General features: G+C 39.7%; 1 protein-coding gene across 1 annotated transcript in view; it reads right to left on the bottom strand.

The window, feature by feature from the left end:
* DMD (dystrophin) overlaps window positions 1-22,504 on the bottom strand; it is a 1,831,916-nt gene that overhangs the window by 1,448,245 nt on the left and 361,167 nt on the right. The window contains exons 5-7 of the mRNA XM_087813416.1: window positions 16,870-16,962; window positions 9,248-9,420; window positions 2,115-2,233 (exon numbers count right to left, since the gene is read on the bottom strand). Of these exons, the coding sequence (XP_087669542.1) occupies window positions 2,115-2,233; window positions 9,248-9,420; window positions 16,870-16,962 (385 nt within the window). The remainder of the gene's footprint in view (window positions 1-2,114; window positions 2,234-9,247; window positions 9,421-16,869; window positions 16,963-22,504) is intronic.

The following is a 22,504-nucleotide window of genomic DNA, read 5'->3' as shown; positions in this document are numbered from 1 at the left end:
TAAACTTTAATAAACCATTTTAGGAGATAGAATGCAATTTGAATTGGAAGGGAGTCTATAAATAGAAAGGGATTTCATATTGAAGAGTTTATCGGCCAAATGAAACCACAACCAGTGGTTTGATTTCTATTAATCAGCTTGCATTTCATATTATATTCGGTTGACTTTTAATTGTCAAATTGGAGCTACTGTAATGGTGTTCCTATAGGTCTACATGTTGTGCATTTCAACATACACATTCCATTTAGGAGAACATATGGAATTGGATATGCCAGGCTATCTTATGCTATAAAATACAGTGTTATGCAGCTGCCCTTTTCTGATTACAGGTTCATCAATGTATACTTTCTAATTTTGATGTGAATGCCTGTCTAGCGACCCCTACTTCATTGATTCAAAGGAGGAGTCAGAGATCAAAAGCCACTTTATCACTTAACGAGAAAAGTATCTATTTTAAACCTACTCTTACTACTTTATGAAAGGACAGGGCACACACAAGAATAACTACAGTATATATTCCAGATAAGGGAAACTGACTACCACATGCGGGTTTAATAAACAACCAAAAAACTGTTAACAGGCGTACCCTTCAAATCCATATACTATAGCTCTCTTATCCTCAGGGGTTGGAGTACGTATTTTTATATGTCTGCCCTCTCTACCCTAATGGAATATGAAAAAACTTGTAAATCAATATTAGAATTCAACAGCAAGATAACTCTCCCTGATCTTGCAAAACAAGGAAATACAAATGATACAATTTCTCCACTAGAGCTAAACTTGGAGCAGGAGAGATGTTAATCACCTACTGAAGCAACAAAAGAGGTTACCGGAGTCAGTGCTCAGCTATGCATTATCCAAAGGAGAAGAAACATTTTTAATGAGTTTAATCTGAATCCAACCTCAGAAACACAATTGCATTTTTATAATTTTCCTTCCCAGGTACAGGTGCTTACCAAGAACAATATATCGATCAGTTAAATATGAGTATTCTGGTCCTTGGGATAGTTAAATCTATCATTTAAAATGACTGAATTTCCATTTTGATTGATACATCATTTTTTGAGCTTATTTAAAGTTAACTCCCTGACCTTCCCCCTTCCCCCCCATATGGATCTGCTTGCAATAAGATGAGGCAATCAGGTTTCTGGGTCTGTAGGACTGAGGATTTGATTCTGGTTGATGATAAATTCACCAGTGAAAGGCTATCCTCTGAGTTATTTCTGACCTTTTCACCACCATGCAAGGATCTCCTTATTTGGAATTGATTCAATATTCCAAAGACCAGTGAATTATGTAACCCTATCCAAATATCAGCTTGGATCGTATCACGGATATCAATCCCACTGACACTGCTTCTTTAACTTCTGGTTTTAAAGTGTGGTAAAGCCTCAGGAAAGTGAGAACAGAGTCTGCAATTTCAAAGAGTTTGGCAAGCAAACAGAAAGTGCCTCATAGGCCAGAAGGAAAGCAGAGGTCGGGAAACATTATCCCTCTAGTCCTTGTATCTAGAGGGTACGACCATGTAGCACCAGAGGTAAGGATGAAATTTACTTAAGTGTAATATAATAAAAATATAAATACAGTGCTGCCTGTCAACTAAAGCAGCAGAAAATGATAACCATCCAATGGCGGGTTCCCCCCAGAGTGACAAATTATAACAGAAGCAGTGCCAGGAATAGATTACCTGATTTAAACAGTAAACTATGTTGCCTTTTATGGAGTATATGAATGAAATTGGCAAGAGTGGCTAATTAATTAAAGCTGATTAGTGTATCAAATCTCTTGGTAGAATAAGCAAAACATGAACTTTTTATAATTATTTGGAGTCAGTATGCCATTCATGAGGCATATACATTCCAAAGGCATCGATTTTTTCCCCCAGCATTTTACACTTTAGGTTTAGATATTGGTATTTTGAGAATTGAAGTCACATAGGACAATTCACGATATATTGCAAAAACACAGAACATTTTTAAATATATCTGGACTATAGAAAAACATACGATGCATAGTTTCTACTGTACTTTGTGCTTACTTTGTGGAAATGTTAGGCTTATGTAGATAAATATTAAACTATACTGAAAACAGTGGTAGTTCAGAAATGTACCAACCTTCAGGATCCAGTAGTTTCTCTATGCCTAAATGATGCTTGGCGATGTTGAATGCATGTTCCAGTCTTTGTGCGGCTGACTGCTGGCAAAGCACACTATTCCAATCAATCAGGTCTGGCCTAAAACACACATACACACACACATACACAAAGACAAATATAAATCAATTTAGACCGTTTCATAAAATTCACTTCAATTCTGGTTTTTAATTGACAACCCATGCCCACAGTCCTTAGGAGTGTTACTCGGTTACCCCTCAATAAGGTTTTTCACTTAAGGCACAATTTTAATTAAAAATCCTGAAGGAAACAAAGCAGAATTTATTCTGCCTTATCCAGGAAACAATAAGGTGTTAATCAAATCCAATCTCATGCATTTGAATACCAGTTATTTGATGGTAACTTCCAATTATATAAACCTACTCCAGACCTCCTTCCTGAATTCCAGATGCTGGAGTCATCCACTTATTATCTCCACTTAGAGTTATCATAAGACTCAAGCATCCAAAACTGAGCTTCCCCGTCACACTCCTCCAAACCCAGCTACTTCTCTTGAAGTTCTCCCTTCTTCCACAACCAATGACAAGTTCAAACTGGCAGTTTGCTCAGACAAGAAAACCTGGAGTGAAATTTGAGGACTCTCACAACACTCAGCTGGAAATATATCCAGAACTTGACCACTCCTAAGCATCCTGCTGCCATCGCCTTAATCCAAAACTCACCATTTTATTTTACATGGACTATTGCAATAGCCTCCTCACTGCTCCCCAACTCCCACCCCTGTCCTTGTTAATCTATTCTTAGCAGAGCTGCCAGAGTGATCTATTACAATGGTTCATCATAAAGTTCGTCTCAAATCCCTGCTGTTGGGGAGTAAAAGTCACTGATTTAACAAGACCCGACATGGTCTGGCCTCACCATTAGATCCTTGATTTTATTTCTTGCCTCTCTCCTCATATTCCTCAAACAGGCTAGTTTCCTGCATTTCCTGTTTCCTCTGCCTGGAGTTCTCTTGCCCCAGACATCAACATGGCTCACTCCCCCACGTATTTTGCATCTTTACTCCAAAATCACATTATTGGTGACTCCTTCCCTGCCCTCCCCCACCTAAAATTGCTCGCTCCCAAATCAAACTTACACTCATTTCCTTTCCCTCTTAACTGCTCTATATTTTTCTCATTAGCACTTACTACTATTTAACATTTTATGTATTTTAATTAATCTCCTTTATCTGTCTCCCCTAGTGGAATGTAGAATACAGAATATTACTTTCTGCCAGTTTTGTTCCATTCTAGAAACCCAGCATGACACACAGTAGGGGTTCAAATAAAGACTTATCAACTACACCAGAAAAATGGATGAAAACATACTGTATCAGTATCATTTTACTTGATAACAGAGAAACACCAAGTGTAAGAGGCAGTTCTTATCCTACCTACAAGGATTTTACACATGAGGAAAAAATGCATACATCACAATAAGTTAAATAAATTCTAAATGTGAAAACTACAGATAAGGTATAAGGCTTTTTAACATCTAAAGAGGTCAAGAACATTTTTTAAAGCTTAAGGGAGTCTTAAATGGTAGTTTGGGTTTACAGTTAAGAAAAATATTTGAAAATGAATTCTACATTATGTGTATATTAGAGAATCAAAGTTCGCAGGGAAGAAAGATGCACTATGTGCTCAGGCAGTCAAGATCTCACAGGCCTGGTTTCTTGGGAGATTCCTAGTATCGAGTGCTGGAAGATACGGTTAGAAGGGACTGGGATAAGCTTGCAAATGCCTTGGCTGTTAAGAAATTACAATTTATCTGAACAACGTTGGGAACCATTAGTTAAGTGGTCCTTTACCTTTTCTAGATCATGGCTACCTCTCAGAATCTGATGAGCGCTATGAAATGTCTACCCAGACAAATACCTGTCCATACCTTTAAAGAGAATTTACATAGAATTTTAGGATATTTGGGTCTGTCCGGAGACTCCAGATTAAGAACTCGTGTTCTGCAATGGAAGAAGTTACAAGAACGGGGCTTCCCTCTTATTTTCTAAAACCGTAATTCAAAAGAAAGATCCAATTTTATTTCTCATTTGACTCTCATTTCCTTTTCGAAACTGCTCCTCATCTGATTAACTCACCAGAATTTTGTGCACTTCGTAGCAAATCTACTCTCCCCTAAATATTCCGTTATGCAAAACAGCTATCTTTTAGAACCTAAAATACATATAAATTCGGAGCTGCTTCCAAGTAGTGGGAAGACTATAAGAAATAAAATCAAATTCTAGACTATCTGGAGAGACTGGAACTTCACTATGCAACCTCTGCCCCATCTTCACTTTTTCATTTCTCAGTAATGGGAGTGAAAGAGAATATAAGTGGAGGTTGTGGAGGAAGCTAGTTTTCCCGCCTATAGCACAGTAACCAAGTTTAAATGAGTACAATGGGAAAGAATAAAATTGCTTTTTTCTCTTCATTCCCTCCCCCTTTTCCTTGGCCACTAACTAATCATCTGGGCAAGGAGTTATCTAAGTCACGTAATCTATTTGAACTTAAGTGCTTTCATTTGAAAAGTAAGGAGTTGTAAGAAAGAGCCTTTGAGGTCTCTTCTAGAATTAAAATTACTCTAATTAATTGTTTTAAATCATTAAAATTCATCAGTAATTAACATTTTACGTGACTCTGATTTTCAAATGCATGAAAAATTATAAAACTAACCAACTGTAGAGGAAAGCCACATGCCTTTCCATGTCAGCCTAGGCCATACTCATAAACAAGAACACGCGACCAAGGGTCAGCAGTCTCTTGAGGAAACCAATATAGTGAATGAGACTGCACAGACTAGGAGATACCCAGAGTCCTCTATAAATTCAAATCCTAGCTCCACCACATATTAGCCAAATGGTATTAGGTAAATCAAATAACTCCTCTGTGCCTTAGTTTTCCAATTTGTAAAATGGGGCTAATCACTATATCTATGTCATGAGAAATAGATGGGACATTTTACTTAGAAGAGTGCCCACAAAATAATAATTGCTTAAAAACACTAACTTCTATTGCTTTGTTCTATGGTTAATTATATTTATAAGATAACAACAATGCATTTTCAATTTACAGACTCAAGCCAAGACTACCTATACCTACAGAACAGATATAAATGTTAGAAACACTGTTGATGCAAGAATGATAATATAACAAAATGGAAAGTGGAGAGGAGAAAAGAGAAGTATAAGTGTGATAATTTCCTCATGTCATATCAGGTAGTCAACAGATCTTGTCTAAACCTGAAAAAAGGTGCACCACTATCATTTAAGTAATACAGGCAACAATTACAAGAATAAAAGTATTATAATATAGTAATCAAGTTAGGAAATAGATAGGGATGAGAGGTAATATTTGTGGACCCCAAGAAGAAAGAGTCATCTGATGTGAACCCCGAGAAGAAATTCATCTGCTGAGATGGACTCCCCCCATGATCAATCAAGAGCCCAAACTTTATAAATAATAAGAGTCTAGCAGACATTTACTGACAGGGGCTTCTCAGACTCAACTCGAAGCTTCCCCATTATGGCCCACTTGTTTCCCCATGAGTCAACCACAGGGAAACCCTGGTTTTGTGTTTTTACTTAAGGACTGAGACCTGCCCTGTCCAGTCAGAACTACACAATTTGTATTCCTCATTTACACAGAAAGGACGTAATCGAGAAGCTGTGTGGGAACTTTTGCCATAAAAGGCAGCCCCCCCTTTGCCTTGGTGGAACACAATTTAGGTTGCTATCTGAATCTGTGTCTCTGGGACTAGAGCTCCTTTGGCTTAAATAAATGCTTTGTATTCTTTATATTACAGTCTAAAATTACTATTGGTATATAGCTTTGCATTAAGGAGGAAATCCATATGCTGTCAGAAATCAACTAATCAGGAAATATAAATACATAATTACGACCATGAGAAAGAATAAAAGAAGCTGGGGGCCACTTCTAGGAAGTGGAGTGTGATGGGATGGGATTGGGATCTTGAAGACACATTTTGCTTGATGCTTTTCCTTCCCCCCAGTCTGTACTGTCTGACTTACTTTTTTTGCCATACGTATTTTATTTTATGAAATTCTTTTATTTTTTTCCATTTTTTAATTTTTCAATTACAGCTGGCGTTCAATATTATTTTATACTAGTTCCAATTGTACAGCATAATGGTTAGATAGTTACATAATTTAAAAAGTGATCCCTCCAGCCCTGGCCAGGTAGCTCAGTTGGTTAGAGCATCGTTCCGATATGCAAAGGTTGGGGGCTGGATCCCAGGTCAGGGCACATACAAGAATCAACCTATGAGTGCATAAAGAAGCAAAACAACAAAGCGATGTTTCTTTCCCTTGCTCTCTCTCTCTCTCTCCCTTCCTCTCTCTCTCTAAAAATCAAACGATAAATAAAAATTTTTTAAAAAATGATTTCCCCCCAATAAGTCTAGTGCCCACCTGGCACTATACATAGTTATTACAATATTATTGACTATATTCCCTATGCTATATTTCACATCCCCACAACTATTTTGTAACTATCAATTTGTGCTTCTTAATTCCCTCGCCATTTTATCCATCCCTCCAACCACGCCCTAACCATCTGGCAACCATAGTCTGTTCTCTGTATCTATGATTCTATTTCTATTTCTTTATTCGTTTATCTTGTTCTTTAGATTCCACATATAAGTGAAATCATACGGCATTTGTCTTTCTCTGTCTGACTTATTTCACTTAGCATAATACCCTCTAGGTGCATCCATGTTGTTATCTGACTTACTTTTAAAACCATGCGCTGTGTTACTTCTATGGTAACAAATTAAAATAAGCAATTAGGAAGAAAACTTAATTGCGACTTTAGCTTCCAGCAACTTATCTGCATAATTTGAGCATATTTCTAATCAATTATCATTTGGTTTTTTCCACAAAAGTAAAATCTGGTTTATTTTTAATGACACTGTAGTGGACTTTGTGTTTTAATCTAATACTTCTAATTTCCTACATACTAAGATAAAATTTAGCCTTAGGTAGATATAAAGCCCCAAATATTCTAACCTTTGGCAACGCTCTTTGTCAGTCTCTAATGCTCTATATTAAGTGTATGCCTTTGTTCTATATAGCTTAGTCACTCAATTATTGAAATCAGGACACTTCATGACATTCCTAAGTATACCAATGGCAACAACCTTGGAACAGATAGTTCAACCATTTTTTCTTAGATAAACAATCTGAACATCTGTCAAAGACAAAACGAAGAGGGAGATGATTCATGAAACAGCATTATCAACTGTGAGAAACCTCTTGAAAAGTAACTATGTTTTGCATAAAAAGGTAGTTATAGATGATTCATTCAACATGACAGGAGAGAATATATAAAGGAAGATATTTTGCCAGAGAAACAGTGGGTCAGGGACAGATGCAGTGGGGCAATCTGGATATGCTTACTGCATTGCTCACAAACATATTTGGAAATCATGAAATAGAATATGAACAAATGTAGTGTGTGAACATGCTTGCAGGATTAAAGTCTTCCACTTGAGAAGAAAATGTTAAAAGAGCCAACAAGGACCGCATGACCCAATCCTCACTATTTCTATTCATCTGCAAAAGTGTACAAGATCAATATGTTCAGGCCCTTACTGGGAGCGTGTGGCTGCATAAATGAGTGCTGACTTATAATGCAAAACGAACGTCTCTATCCCATCTCATAGGGCTGTACTGAAGCTGTGGAATATTTTTCCTCGTGTTATATTTATGAAAAACAAGGTGTTACCATCGCTTAACATGCCCATTGAGTGGAAGCCTGCCTCCTTTGGAAAATCAAGTTGCTGAGTCTTTCACCTGGCAACAGCCTGGATGGGGTTAATTAAGCCCAGCTGGAGCAAGACCCCCCCAAAAAGATGCTTATTTAGAGAGCCTTTGCTCTTGGATTGAGCTTTACCATGAATAAACTTTATATTCCGGACTTTTCTAGAAGCAAGGCTGGCACAGGAAAATGGTAGACTCATCAAGAAAAGAAAGATAAGCAGCATTGAAAATCAGGAAAGGTACAATCCAGTGGCATTTCAAACACAGTTAATAAGGTAATGTATTTGACCTTAGGGATTGGGCTGGGCAAAAGAGATAGATAATAGGAAAACCAAAGTAGATATTCCTTACAGTAAATGTATTATACAGACTATATATATAATATTTCAAAATTATATATAATATATATGAATGCACTATATATGTATTGACCATGTTGTTTTGCTTTTTCTTGAACTGTTATTAATTCATTTACTGAGATTCTTTATACAAGAAAATGCAAACAAATATTTTGTTATCTTAGAATATATAATATTGTATGGAATAGTTAAGGACATTTGGTTCACCAAATTACACTGAATTATTATTTTTCCATAATACATCATGTGGTACTGCGTGTTCACCACCCCAAGTCAAATGTCCTTCCATTCTTTTTATGAAGATCCACAGAACTCTCTCTCTCTTGTTTTATAGCAATTGCTTTGCTATTCCAGAGCAATTGTTTCTTTTGATATTCTGAGCCCTGAGTCATAGACTTAATTGCGGTCTGCTCTTTGCCTTCCTTGGTTGCTAAGATTCTCAGAACCTCTTTTAACCCTGAAATATAAAAAAATATACAGGGCCTTATGGTATTTGCTGTCTAAGTGTGTACAGGACAAGTGAAATGTTTCTTTTTCTCATTATTAATCTGGTGATGGTAATTAATTTTACTACAGCCACTCACACGAGATATGGAACCATTTTTAGCTTTACAGTTTAAACTCATATTAACACATTATTTGTATAGAAAGATCAACTGCATTCTTAGCAAAGCGGGAAAATAACCCTGATTTTCTGGCAGAGTCCCAATTTCATATACGTTGATCCCCTCCTCAACCATAACCACATTCGTGCTCCAGTCATTTTAATATTTCAACAACTAAATGATACATCAGATGCACAGAATATTCTTATTCAGTGCATGGTTAGATCAATATGGTCAACAAATATAACACACTGCATAGTGGGAAATGATTTGGAACCACATTGGAGGAAAAAATATCAGTCTCCAAAGCAATACTTATAAAAATTATTCAGTGTCTCAGCAGTGTTCTTACCTATGACTATGGATGAGAGCATTCAAAGCCAAACCGTCAGACCAGCTGGTGGTGAAGTTAATGACATTAACCTGTGGATAATTACGAGTTGATTGTCGGACCCAGCTCAGGAGAATCTTTTCACTGTTGGTTTGCTGCAATCCAGCCATGATATTTTTCATTACATTTTTGACCTATGTGTGGAAAGAAATTTTAATAAGAAAATGCATTCCTCGAACAAGAACCACACCAACTTGTATTTGAATGGCCTTCTCTTCGGTAATAAATAATGGGAACTTTAGGGTCAACTGGTAATAAGAAATAATAGATTCTACCAAGGACTGAGTGCATTCTAATTAGGAGTCTCTTCTGATTGGTTGGTATCTGTGACATACCATTGGCTGAATGTGGCTAACATCACTTCTGGATTCTGCCACCTTAAATTATTCATTTTGTATTTTTAGAATTAGTCATCTTCTAACTTTCAATAAATATGCTAGGGAAGAGACTAAAAAACATTAGACTTGTTAACCAGGGACTTAAGATACATTAGTGGTTTTAGGATAAGAGGAATAGTGGCTAAAAGAATGAGCCTTGGTTCAATTTTTGCCTTTGATATTAATGAACTGTGTTAATTGGGCAGCTTAACCACTTTAGACCTGTTTCTATAATTATACACAGGAGGCTGATGTAAGACTCAAAGGACAAACTATAGTAACATGAAACCCCTAGGTTCATACTATAACTTAATGCAAATTACTGACCAAAGTGGAAAAAAGAAGCAGAAATGACTTTGCCTATTTAAAATAAAGAACAAAAAAATCAACAAAAGGAAAAGAATATTTATCTCTAAAAGCTGTGGATGTGTCACCTTGGTTTTTGTTTTGTGGTGATTTGTTTGTGGTAGTCAGTCTGGTTTAATCCCTTATGGCTTTTTTCAGCATAAGAGATTCACGTACAAGAGTAGAAAGGTTACAAAACGCCCAAAGCATGGGTCCAGAACTCTGGCTCATTTACAAGGCCTATCAGGCCGCAGGAAATGCCATTTAAGAAGCTGCTTTTGTATAAAAAAAAGTTACAAAATCCCATCGAAGATACATACACGGCATAGGTCTTTAGGTGAACATAGAAGGCACATCTCGCCTCTCAGGAAGTGGTCAGGAGAGCTAATCTGGTGTCTAGAAGCACACTGTCCTGTGCTGGAGGACCTCTCACCTGCTGGGGGCCTCCCAGGGAAAGAGAGGGTTTGGCTGGGCCTGCCTAGCTACCCTGGACACGTCACTGCAATTTCGTTATTTGGTACCCTTGATCTTTTGAACCTGCTAAGCAAGTCTAGGAGCTTTTCTATGAAACAGTCATAGACCCAGAATAGTCATGTCACCGAAAGATATCATCTCTAAGGGAGTGAGGTGCCAGTTAGTGGCACCAAGACCCACTCTCTCCTAAATGAGAGGGCAAAGATCAGTTTTCTCCCTGCCTGAGAATGAAGAGGGGACTAGTGTCCCCTGAACAAAAAAAGAACCTTGGAAGGATCATTCTTATCAAAGTGCTGGCAGGTACAGAGTCACCAAATGCAGAGAAAAAACCACTGGGTCCTGGCAGGTTGGCCCTGTGGTGGTTTCTGTCTTACTTGCCCCTCTTCCCCACCACACCCCCACCCCCATCCCTACCCTTGCAGGCTCCCTCTGCTTTTAACCCTGATGCTTGTTTTTGGCAGAGGTTAAAGGGCTTAACGTCTGTGGGGCGGACATGGACAGACAGTGCAGAACATTCAAGATGCCCTCGCGTGCAGAGTGGTTTGACAGTGCCAGGCCGAGGGCGCTGTCTCAGGTGCTGGGCTTAGGAAGGTCACCTTGGGGCTGTGAGGAGGCCGCTTCTTCAGCAACACCAGCTGCTGCGCCCTGAGACATCATGGGCGCCCTCCCAACACGCGAGGTCACCTGGCCCCAAAGTGCAGGAGTGAGATCCTGGGTAGCTCGGTCCCGGTACCGCCAGTCCTAGTTCTTTCCTTCCGCCTTGTCAGCTATGGTCTCGCGTGGGGGGTCCCCCTCGTCGGAGGAATTTAGCCGCGACATTCCAAATCAGGTAGAAGTCAACTGCAAGCACGCTTGGCGGCAAAGAAGCCCAACACCCCGGCTGCCCTGGAAACCCAGTCCGAGGATTTTCTGTCATGGAGCTGGCGACGCAGACGCCGCAGAGCTCAGGAGGCCCATCGCGGGCCTCACGAGCACACAACCGCCGCCACGTGTGGCCCAGCTGCGGAGAGTCCGCCGAGAGGAAGCAGGGGGCCAGCGGGCGCTCCCGCGCCGGAGGAAGGTGGCCGCGGAGAATGCCGGGTGAGGGCTAGGGAAACGAGCGCCAGAGCCCGCATCGCTGGCTGGCGGGACGGGGCTGGACTTCACAGGGCGCACAGCCCGGGCTCACAGCCCGAATGCAGGAGCAGGCAGCCGGCCCGGGGTCAAAATGTGGGGCCCGCATGCTGGCAGCAGTGGCAGGGGCAGCGGGGGTCCAACCGGGCCCCGCCCCCTTTTCTCCCCTCCCGCCCACCGGAAGTGGAAACCCAGACGCGGAAAGGGGGGACAGGCCCGAGGCTTGGTGGGTTTTTTTACGGGTGTCCGTACATTTTCTCTTTTTCTTTTTCCCCTAGGCCTTGTGCAGTGCAGATGCCATTCTGCAGGTGGCTGTCTTTCCGTTTCATTCTTCTTGCCAATCTGAAGCCGAAATCCATTCTGAACATTTTTTGCAGGTTCCAAGAAGGAGGCACACCTCGTCATAGAACGAACCGTCTACATATCCTAGTACTGCAATAATTACTAGGCTGCTGCTTTATGTAAGTCAGGCTCCTTACTGTATACTTGAAGGAAGTAAATAAGTAAATGTGATTAGGTTTTACCACCAAGGGCTTTCCTTTTGGTTAGTGTAAGGTCTATACCACGGCCATTTGATCAGATGATGAATATTTATTGTGTATTCTAAATATGACATTTTATTTTGCCTCTTCATCCATGCAGATGTTAACAAGTGCCCTTGGGGAAAATACATATTTTAACGTCTCCAATATTAGTCATCTTTTTATGAAAGATTCAGTGCACATTTTAGGATAGACTATTAAATCTGACTTTAAAATACTTGAAAAGGACTTCAGATGATGCTTTTTAAACGTGGTAATGATGTGAAAATTTTGCATATATTTGTCACTGCCCCTTGATAACTAAGTTAGTTAGGGGAGGTTTATCTAGTTTTCTTAATTCCTCCCTGACCTGCTTATTTAGTCAGTTAGTGAAAAAAAAAATAGGTCAAATAGTTATGAAAGATATACTTTTTCTCATCATTTTCTAAAGTTATAAGGCACACAGCCTCCATGTACAGCGATTACCAGATATGTACTTTGTGTACTGTGCTCACCCTGGGTCAGAATCAGTAGATACTGGCTCAGTGGTGGTGATGGATTAGCACTGATCCGGCAGCCCTCCCATGATGAATAGGATTCATTTACGAACTGCTTGGCCAGACTGCCCTCTGTGTGCATAATGTTAAAGGACAGCCCAGTATTCAATCCAAAACTCCTCCAGCATCATTATGTCACTAATCCAGCTATCAGCCTCTGCCTCATTGGTATTGCTTCTACTTGCTTGCAAATGTTGCTGATGGGGAAAAAAAGGGGGGGGCCATAGGAAATAATCAGTCTTCTTTTCCTACATAAAAGACAGTTACCAAGAAATCTTTATTAAGGATCAACCTTCAGTCAGACAATGGACTGGTCCTAAGGTGAGTCTTTCAGCTGAAATATTTCCCAGACTCAGGGCTTACTGTTCCTGAGAGAGAGAGAATCAGTGTTAACAGATGTGTGTGTGTGTGTGTGCAGCTGTACGTCTGTTTTTAAAAGGGAAAAACTAAAATGTCTTTGAGCAGTGATTCCAAAAAGTAACTAGGAGTTAACTGGGCAAAGATGGTGTGATGGGCATGGAGAGGCACCACCAAGATTTTCCTTCAAGGAAGGGCTTGTTGCTCCATTTGTCACCGGGCAGCCTTTAGCTGTCAGTCCCCACAGGGACAACCTGAGTTGCAGAGTCAACTCACCTGTGGTAACGCCCTTCCTAGGGCAGCCCACATCTAGTGACTGATGAGAGGAAACAGACTGAAGACTCAGCCATTTCAGTCCCATTCAGGACAACGCTAAAGGCTCACTGTAGCTCCAAATTCCCCATGGGGTTGAATAAGGCTGTTGCTGGGCGCGCATCACAGCTCTTGGTCTCACTCCACTCACCCTCTCCCTTCTACACGTGTTGACCCTGAAAGCATGCCTTAATTAACATCCTGCCTTATTATCTCAAAATCTGCTTCCCAGAATCCATCCTGGGACTAAAAGGAGTTGCAGCAGCGGGGTACGTGTGAGGAGGGAAAAAATAGCCACCTCCAAGGAAAGGGTCATAGTGTGTGAGAGGCCTGCAGAAGACCAGAGCAAGAACTGGCTGGCGCAGAAGGCACTAGGTACACGTAAGCAGGAGTTCACAGTAAGGGCTTTCGGCAGTGCAAAAACCATCTTTCTCTTGTATGCTGTTCAAAGAATAAATCAGATAAACATTCCAGTGTGAAGCAGCCCTGGAATTGTTTCCTTTGAGTTAGCCAGCAAAGATGGGGCCTGACCTCTGCTAGCACACCACTGTTAGCAGGATATGTTTTCATCTCCAGCTGGTTACCAAAACTGAGCTGAACACCCTAAAAGGATGGTTTACACTTAAAGAAAGAAGGAAGAAAAAGATGCCAGACACATGTCGTCTACTTCACAGTTGTGTACAAAGCTGCACACTCTTAATATAGGCATGATTTTCCAGGCTAACAGTTTGAAGTGGAAACTGGGAAAACAGTGACATAGGAGACAGTGTTGGTATTTCTGAGTTTCTACAAGTTCAAAGAGAAGGCCTCCACAGCACAGCACTATTAATAACATAGTATGTGGCACTGGAACAAAAGACTCACATTTTCCCATCTTTTCATGCCATTCTTAATCTGATCAATCTGGAAAGTACATTAGGTTGGCCAGAGTGTCCTTTAATCTTTGCAGAGATTCAAGAGCTTTTTTCACTATTTAATAGGAAGGCAAATATGTACTCTTGGTGAAAATATCTTTTGGGATTCATTGGATTATGATGAGAAGCACTGAGCAGGAGGAATTTTTTAAAGAGTACTTCATAGTTTTAGGAGAACAGAGTTGTTTTAAGAGAACAGAGAAGAGAGAGATAAGCTAAGGAGGCAGAGGCTGGCAAGAATCTAGGTCCTTGTAGTCACAAAAATATAGTGATTCAAGGACATAAATGGAAAACAACAGAGAGGTCTCAGACAAGGAAGACTGCAGAAGCATTCCTTCTGGGATTCCTGGGTGTGACAGCCCCTCCACACGCTAATAATAAAAAATGAGCAGGTCACAAGCAAATCTAGAAAATATCAAACAGACTAGTTTTGAAACTCTATCTTACAGTGAGTTGAGATGGAGTTGGAAAGTGCTTTGAGGAGATAAGAAAGGGTGAGAACATATGACAGACAGTTTTGATGATAAATACAATTAAAATAGCCTTTGGGGGTCCTGTTCAGGACTGAGTCCTCCTGCTGGCTTTGTCACGACCAACATCTGTGCAACACAAAAGTGTTTTCTGCAAGCTGGTGTCCCTCCATGAACCATTTGTTACCGGTCCATAAAATAAATAAAACAATCGACAGTCTATTTGAAATTTCTTTAGCACTTTGACAGAGTCTATTTACATCTGTTGAATATAATGATAAAAATAGGCGTGGGTTTTGTGTGTCTTTTTATTTCACATTTGTAACATCATTTTTACTGTAATTTGCATACAATGGAAAGGGGGGGGAGAAATTATTCTTTTTTCCAGGTATTCCGAGAAGTACTCAGCAACAAAAGTAAACCAGTTGGGTGGGGAGCCCTATGTTGCTTTGCTGGTTTTATTTGATACTATTACTGTATGAAAAAGGCCCAGAATTGGGAACCTTGGACTCATTTGAGGCATGAATGAGATATTCTCAATGGTTAGCCACTATGATGGTTCTCGCTCACTTTCCATATTGCTGTGCAATAGAATTGAGCCTGTTCAGAGTGTTTAGAATAAAAAGATACAGGGATGGAGATCAACTGGAAGAACAAGTTGAATATGTGTACCTCTGGTCTGCATGCTATCTGACTCTGAGCAGGACCAACCTACAATTCAAATTAAAAGTCAACCCTATGGGGGAAAAAAAGTCAACCCTACTAAATGAAGTAGTAATACCTTCTACAGTAGGGATGAACTTCAAATATTATGCTCAATGAAAGAAGCCAGATATAAAAGAACATATGTTATATAATTCCATTGATATGAAATGTCCAAAAAGGCAGGTAAATAGAGAAAGAAAATAGATTGATTGCCTAGGGCTGGGGGGGTGGGAGTGGGGAGTAACTGTAAATGGACATGAGATTTTTTTTCAGGGTGGTGGCAATGTGCTAAAATTAGATTGTTGTGATGGTTGTACAACTCTGGAAAAATCCCAGTCTTTTATGGATTAGGGAGGGTAGGGGGACTGTTCCATCCTCAAAATAGTTTGAGAAGCCTTGGGCAACAGAATTAAACCAGTCTGGTATACTCTGAATTTTATAATTAGAATGGGTAAATTTATAATACGTAAATTACATCTCAAAAAAGCTGGCTTATAAAGTAGTAATCTCTGCTCGTAAAAAAAAAAAAAAAAGCAGACATCTCAATTATCTTTCAAGTTCTTAAAATATGAGTCGAAAACTCTCTAAGCAATCAAAGTTATTCATGTGATACACCTCTAATGAAAACGGTGCACTGTACTAAGTACTTTATGGATATTCTCATTTATTCCTGACAAGAAATACACGTTAATTATTATTTTTTTCTCTTTTGACAGTGAGGGAATTATGGCCTAGAAAAGGATGGCATTAAAGCCAATGTCATTAAGATTGTAAATGGCAGAGTTGAATACAAGCTCATGTTGGTCTGATTGAAAAAACGTATACTCTTTCCACTAAACTCAATGACCTTTTTTCTCTTCTGCAGAGGTCCAATAAATATAGGCATTCCGAAGACCCTATGCTGAGGTAGTTCAGAAAAAATGCGATTTCCCAATCAGATTATAAAGTTAGTTGGTATGTATAACATATATTCTCATACAGATGATCATATCCCACTAATCTTTTATTGGCAGTAATCTAAATTGCAAATACACAAGATTCACAAAGTCTCATTCATTTGGTAGTGATTAACAGGAAAAATACCTTTCATTTTACAAAACTATGTAGATTCACTTAAAGGTAAGTGATAGAAGACACATATTTGTGAAAAATATTTTTCTTACCTTGTTGATGAGACTTGTCTTTTTTGCCTTATCTCTACACAGTGAAATAAAATTTAGAAAAATATTCCTGCAGATGTGCTAGAACCTGTTTTATAATCTGCTGCTCCTCCACATCTTAAATGGCCTTAGTTGTGCTAATTTAAAAGGCAGCACTACGGAGATGGACTTTATATTGCTAGAGACATACATATTTGCTTTGCAGGTGAAGGGGAAAATATGAAAGCAAGAATCAGCAACAAGTTACCCAGAAAGGACGCATTCATCAGGATTCTTACCTGCCAGTGGAGGATTATATTCCAAATCAAACCAAGAGTCAGTTTGTGATTTCCATCTACTATGTCAGAGCTTCCGATATTCACTAAATCAACCTGTTAAAGATAAAGGGAAAATATTTGAAAAAAGGAGACAAAATGTCTATTGGAAAGAAAACAAAATGCAAAGGTAGTTGCATTAGCTATTTTCAGAGCCTAAGCAGCCTTACTGCTTTTTAAAAATAATCCAAAAATGCACCCAGCCGGAGTGGCTCAATGATTGAACATTGATCTATGAACCAAGGAGGTCACGGTTCGATTCCCGGTCAGGGCACATGTCTGGGTTGCGGGCTCGATCCCCAGTAGGGGCTTGCGGGAGGCAGCCGATGGATGACTCTCATCATTGATGCTTCTATCTCCCTCTCCCTTCCTCTCTCTGAAATAAATTTTTTTAAAAAATTGTTTTTAAATCCAAAAATGAAACAAAATGAATTTGTAAATGCACTTTCTGTGACAAACAAGTGCCCCCAAACACATCTGCAAAGAGATAGGAAATGAATGTACTATCAGTATATCAATAGATTACTGCAAATTAAAGAGGCTAATCAGAGTATCTCCAAATAAAATGTGTAACAATGATAACTCATAAAGAATGCCTAAAATGAAGATGTGCTTCCTAATGCATAATTAAAACAAAAAAGAAATTTCATCAGTCCTTTTATCTAGCTCAGAAGAATGCTATTATAATTAGGGGTGACTATATTTGACTAAAATGCCCTTGCTTTAGAAACACATATTAGAATTCTAATAAACAATGGAGCTAATGGCCAGCTCTTGTTTTTCTATCCAGGACTGGATTTGGGAATCAAAATTTGGCAAGGCTTTATTTTTCAAGACAAATCCTATCTCCTGTCCATGCTCCTAACATTTTTAGGCAGAGTCAGGTTAAACATAAGCATCAGCCAAATGAACACATGAAAAGATGGTCAACATTACTAACCACTGGGGAAATGCAAATTATAACCACAATGAGCTAGCATTACACACTTATTATAATGGCTAAAACTAAAAAAATAGAACATCAGATGCTGATGAGGATATGGAGAAACTGGATCACTCCAGCACTGCTGGCAGGAATATAAATAGTACAGCTACTCTGGAAACATTTGGCAGTTTTTACAAAGCTGAGCATGTGCTTATACAGTCCAGCTATTGGACACTTGGGCATTTATCCCAAAGCAATGAAAATTGATGTTTATACAAAACCCTGTACAAAAGTGTTCATACCAGCTTTATTTGGAACAGCAAAACTGGGAATAATCCAGATGCCCTTCAAAGGTGAACAGTTAAACAAACTGGTACATCCACACCATGGACTATTACTTTGTAATGAAAAGGAACAGAGTTCATACACAGCAGCTTAGGTGAATCTCATGGAAATTATGCTGATTGAAAAAAAAAAAAGCCAACCTCAAGTGGTCACATACAGTATGATTCTATTTATATAACAGTTATGAAATGACAAAATTAGAGGAATGGAGAAGAAAGGAGCAGTCGTCAGAGGTTAGGGACCGGAGTAGGGTGGGTGGGGTACGTAGATGTGTTTATAAAAAGGCAGCAGGAAAGTTGCGGGTTCTATTCCTGGTCAGGACAGATACCTCGATTGCGGGTTTAATTCCCTGCCCGGGCACGTATTGAAGGCAACTGATCGATGTTTCTCCCTCACATCAATGTTTCTCCTCTCTCTCTAAAAATCAATTATCAAAAACCATCCTCGGGTAGGGATTAAAAAAAAAAAAAGCAGTTGGAGGGATCCTTGTGGTGATGGATCTGTCCTGCATCTTGACTCTCATGGATGAAACACAAATGTACGTAAGTGATAATGTTGTATAGAGCCAAAAACACATGCATACACATGCATGTACAAGTAAAACTAGAAAAATATGAATCCTATTGGTGGGCTGTATCAATGTTGATGTCCATGGTAATATACCATATGAAGCATGCTACCATCAGGGTTAAGGGTACACAGGATCTCTCTGTATTATTGCTTACAATGATATGTGAATTTACAAAGATCTCAAAACGGAAAAGTTAAACAAAAGTAAGCATCCAGGGGTACTTTAGAAGGAGAGAATATCACAGTAAAGCAGATAGGCAACTTCAGATTAAGTGCTATACAATGGGGATGAAACTGTCAGAGCGAGGTTGAAGGTTGGGGAGTAATTCAGGTTTCTCTCCTGTTTACTGTCCTTGGCTCACTGATCCCTTTGGTTGAATTTTCTTTTGGCTGCCTCCAGGATCCCGAGAGCAGTGACCTGAGAGAGGTCATCCTTTAATGCCCTAAGTTTCACTCCGACCTTGTTTCTTCCTTCACTGAGATGAGTTCACCATTCTCTTACTCAATGCTAAAACATATTCCTTAGCATGCATCTTAATTTTCTAAATTTTATTAACAACTTGAAAATATGAAGCTATCTGGGAAATCCAGGTGAAAACAATAAAAAGGCTACCCTCCGGTGTAATTATCACATCACTGCCAATTGCTCCCCACATACACTCACTGGCAGGTTCAATGGATAATTAAGCACTTAAATTTATTTTTGTATCCCAACTGTATAAAAATTATCGGTCAGTTGCCTTCAACCAAATAAATGATACAGAAAAAAATGTAGAATCGCTTGACTAAAGATAAAAGATCAAGATACCAGTCCATAGCTGAATTCCACACAAAATCTGTAGCATAGTATCGAGCTATTCAACAGATGAGATGTGAGTAGGGTGTCGTATGGACTTTACAGAGAAGTAGCCTGTGAATGGGCATTTCAGCAAGGCCCTACTGAGAAGCAGATCAGCGAAAGCCCTGAAAGCTGGCTGACAGGACAGACTGACTTTCTCGGGCACAGGAAAGTCAAGGTGACACTGCCCTGTAAGCTGTTACATGTCTACCTGTTTCTGCAGTGCAGATGCTTTTCCTTAGGACAGCTAAGTCTCGGGGGGACCCCATGCATGTCCTCCCTAATTTGGTATGCTGTCGTGAATATGAATATTTCTAATTATCGGGCATTCATATAAAGTTGCCCTACCCATGCAGATATACGCTATCATATTTTCATTTTCATTATACAAAGTAGAAGATGCAGGTTTCTAGGACTTATTGGGGAAGGGAAAATAGCGGTCCCCGGGGAGACTAGGAACCCCAGAACGACAAAGCACCACGATCTACTTTGCACTTGGGGAGCCCTCGTGTGGCAACAGGCATCGATGTCTGGCGTGGATATGCTGAGAGCACAAAATGGGGAAAACATTCCTGTTTTCTGGAACTTAACCGTAGTGAGAATGATAATCGGCCCACACGTTGTTGAAAATTCAGTTATTTAAATGGAGATGATGTGATTTGGGGGAAAGAGGCTTCCGCTGGGAGAGTCAGCGCTGGTAGTTAGGTTGGGCCTTGCCACAAGGATCTTCCTGGAGAAACTTAGAGCTGCAACAGGCACTCAGATACCAGAGCCTCTATCCACTCACATAGGCCCCCTCGCTCTGTGAGCAGGGAGGTGGTCCCCCCATTTCCTTAACCTCACAAAACCGCTCCCAAGATCCAATCTCCATTATGTTCAGCTCTGAATAAAGAAGAGTGAAGTAGGACCCCTAATGTCAAAAAGCTCATAAGCTAATAGCAGGCCACATAATAAAAGCTAATTAAAATTAGATAGGCTCCAGAAATTCCACTTGTGGGCAGGTCACCAAAAGAATTGAAAGCAGGGACTTGACTAGATATTTGTACATCAATGTCCACAGAGGCATCATTCACAACAGCCAAAAGGTGGAAACAACTCAATTGTCTGAGTAGAGATGACTGGATAAACAAAATGTGGTGTATACATACAACAGAATATTTTTCATCCTTACAAAGGAAGGAAATTCTGATATATGCTACAACATTGATGAACCTTGAAAACATTATGCTAAGTGCAGTTAGCCAGACACAGAACGACAAATACTATAGGATTCCATTTATATGAGCTACTTAGAAGAGGCAAGTTTATAGAGAAAGAAAGGAGAATGGAGGTTCCTAGGAGTTAGGGGAGATGAGATTGGGGGGTTATTGTTTAATGGGTAAGAGTTCCCGTTTGGGGTGATGAAAGAGTTCTGGAGATGGATAGTGGTGATGACTGCATACCAGCAAGAATGTACTTAATGCCACTGAATTGTACACTTAAACTGGTTAAAATGGTCAATTTGTAATGTATCTTTTACCACAGTTAAGTAAATAATAAAAAGCCATTGGAACACACACTATCTAAAGAAATGCACATGGATATATGTTCCAATAAAACTTATTTATAACCCCTGGGAAAAAATTAGGCAGGCAACTGTGTTTCATGGAGCCTCAGGAGGGAAAATGAAATTATTGTGGCAGAGTAAACGGAGGAGATGTTCAGTATTGACTGAATCTGTAAGGAAGGAATATTAAGACTGGGAGAAACAAAGGGACAGGTGGGGAAGGCATGTCAAGAAGCGCCCGTATGACTAAAGATATGAAGACAGGGGTAAGGATATTACCTGATTGGGAATTAGAAGCGTTCTCAGGGACAGTGTGACATGGGGTGAAGTTGTTAAACAACCCGGGGAAAGATTCTGGAAAGCCTTTAAAACTCAAGGAGTGCAAGGAGCTAGAAGGAGGCAGGGGTGAGGGACTATGAAGTAGAGAAGCAATAGGACCAGAAGGGTTGAGCAAATCTGGGCTAATTCTTAGAGGCACTGGAAAACACAAAGCAGTGAAGAGCCATTCTAGAGGTCTCCTAAATGAACACAAGGGCGTTTACATTTTTTTCAGGGACAACAAACTTTTTTAACAACCCTCAGCTGCAAGAAATCTGCATTTGATAATAACATGCTGCATTTGAATTACAACTCTACAAGTGATGCAGTGATAACCGTATGGCCATTTCTTTTGTCAACCTTCAATAATCAAAAAGAGCATATTATTAGATCTTAGCCTTGTGGACATATTCTGTAGATGGTTACAGCAATGCCATCCAATTTTTGCAACTTTCTATTTTCAATTATATGTTGTTAGTTTGCTTTTTTATTGCCAGCGCTAGTCACTATACCATCAGATCCAATAGGGCACAGACCACCGCTGTTTGGTTGGTGGTCCTTGCGCTAGGTCACAGTGAGCAAATAGCGTGAGTTATAAGTGATGTTTCATTCATATATTCTCTATTTTGTGTGCCTTCGAGGGTTTCTCTTATGACACTGTGCTTAGTACCAGTCATCATTCCTTCCTAAAGAAAGGTCCATACTTGATCAAGTTATGTTGCCATCAGTGGGTATTTTGTCATCCTATAGTTGGGTTGTAAGACATGCAACCACCATGCCCGGCCAGCATGGCCCAGTGGTTGACTGTTGACCCATGAATCAGGAGATCGGGGTTCAATTCCTGGTCAGGGCATATGCCCAGGTTGTGGGCTCCATCCCTAGTAGGGGGTGTGCAGGAGACAGCCGATCAATGACTCTGATCGATTGATGTTTCTCTCTCTCTCTCCCTCTCCCTCTCTCTGAAATCAATAAAAACATTTTTTTTAAAAAAGAAATGCAACCATCATCATTTTTTGAGTCGTAAACTATATGCTAAACTTTGTGCCCTTTACTATGT

This window comes from Miniopterus natalensis, chromosome X (assembly GCF_054644295.1).
Source record: "Miniopterus natalensis isolate mMinNat1 chromosome X, mMinNat1.hap1, whole genome shotgun sequence".
Classification (NCBI taxonomy): domain Eukaryota; kingdom Metazoa; phylum Chordata; class Mammalia; order Chiroptera; family Miniopteridae; genus Miniopterus; species Miniopterus natalensis.
Note: the sequence above shows the minus strand (reverse complement) of the source record. Positions and strands in the feature narration are given on the sequence as shown.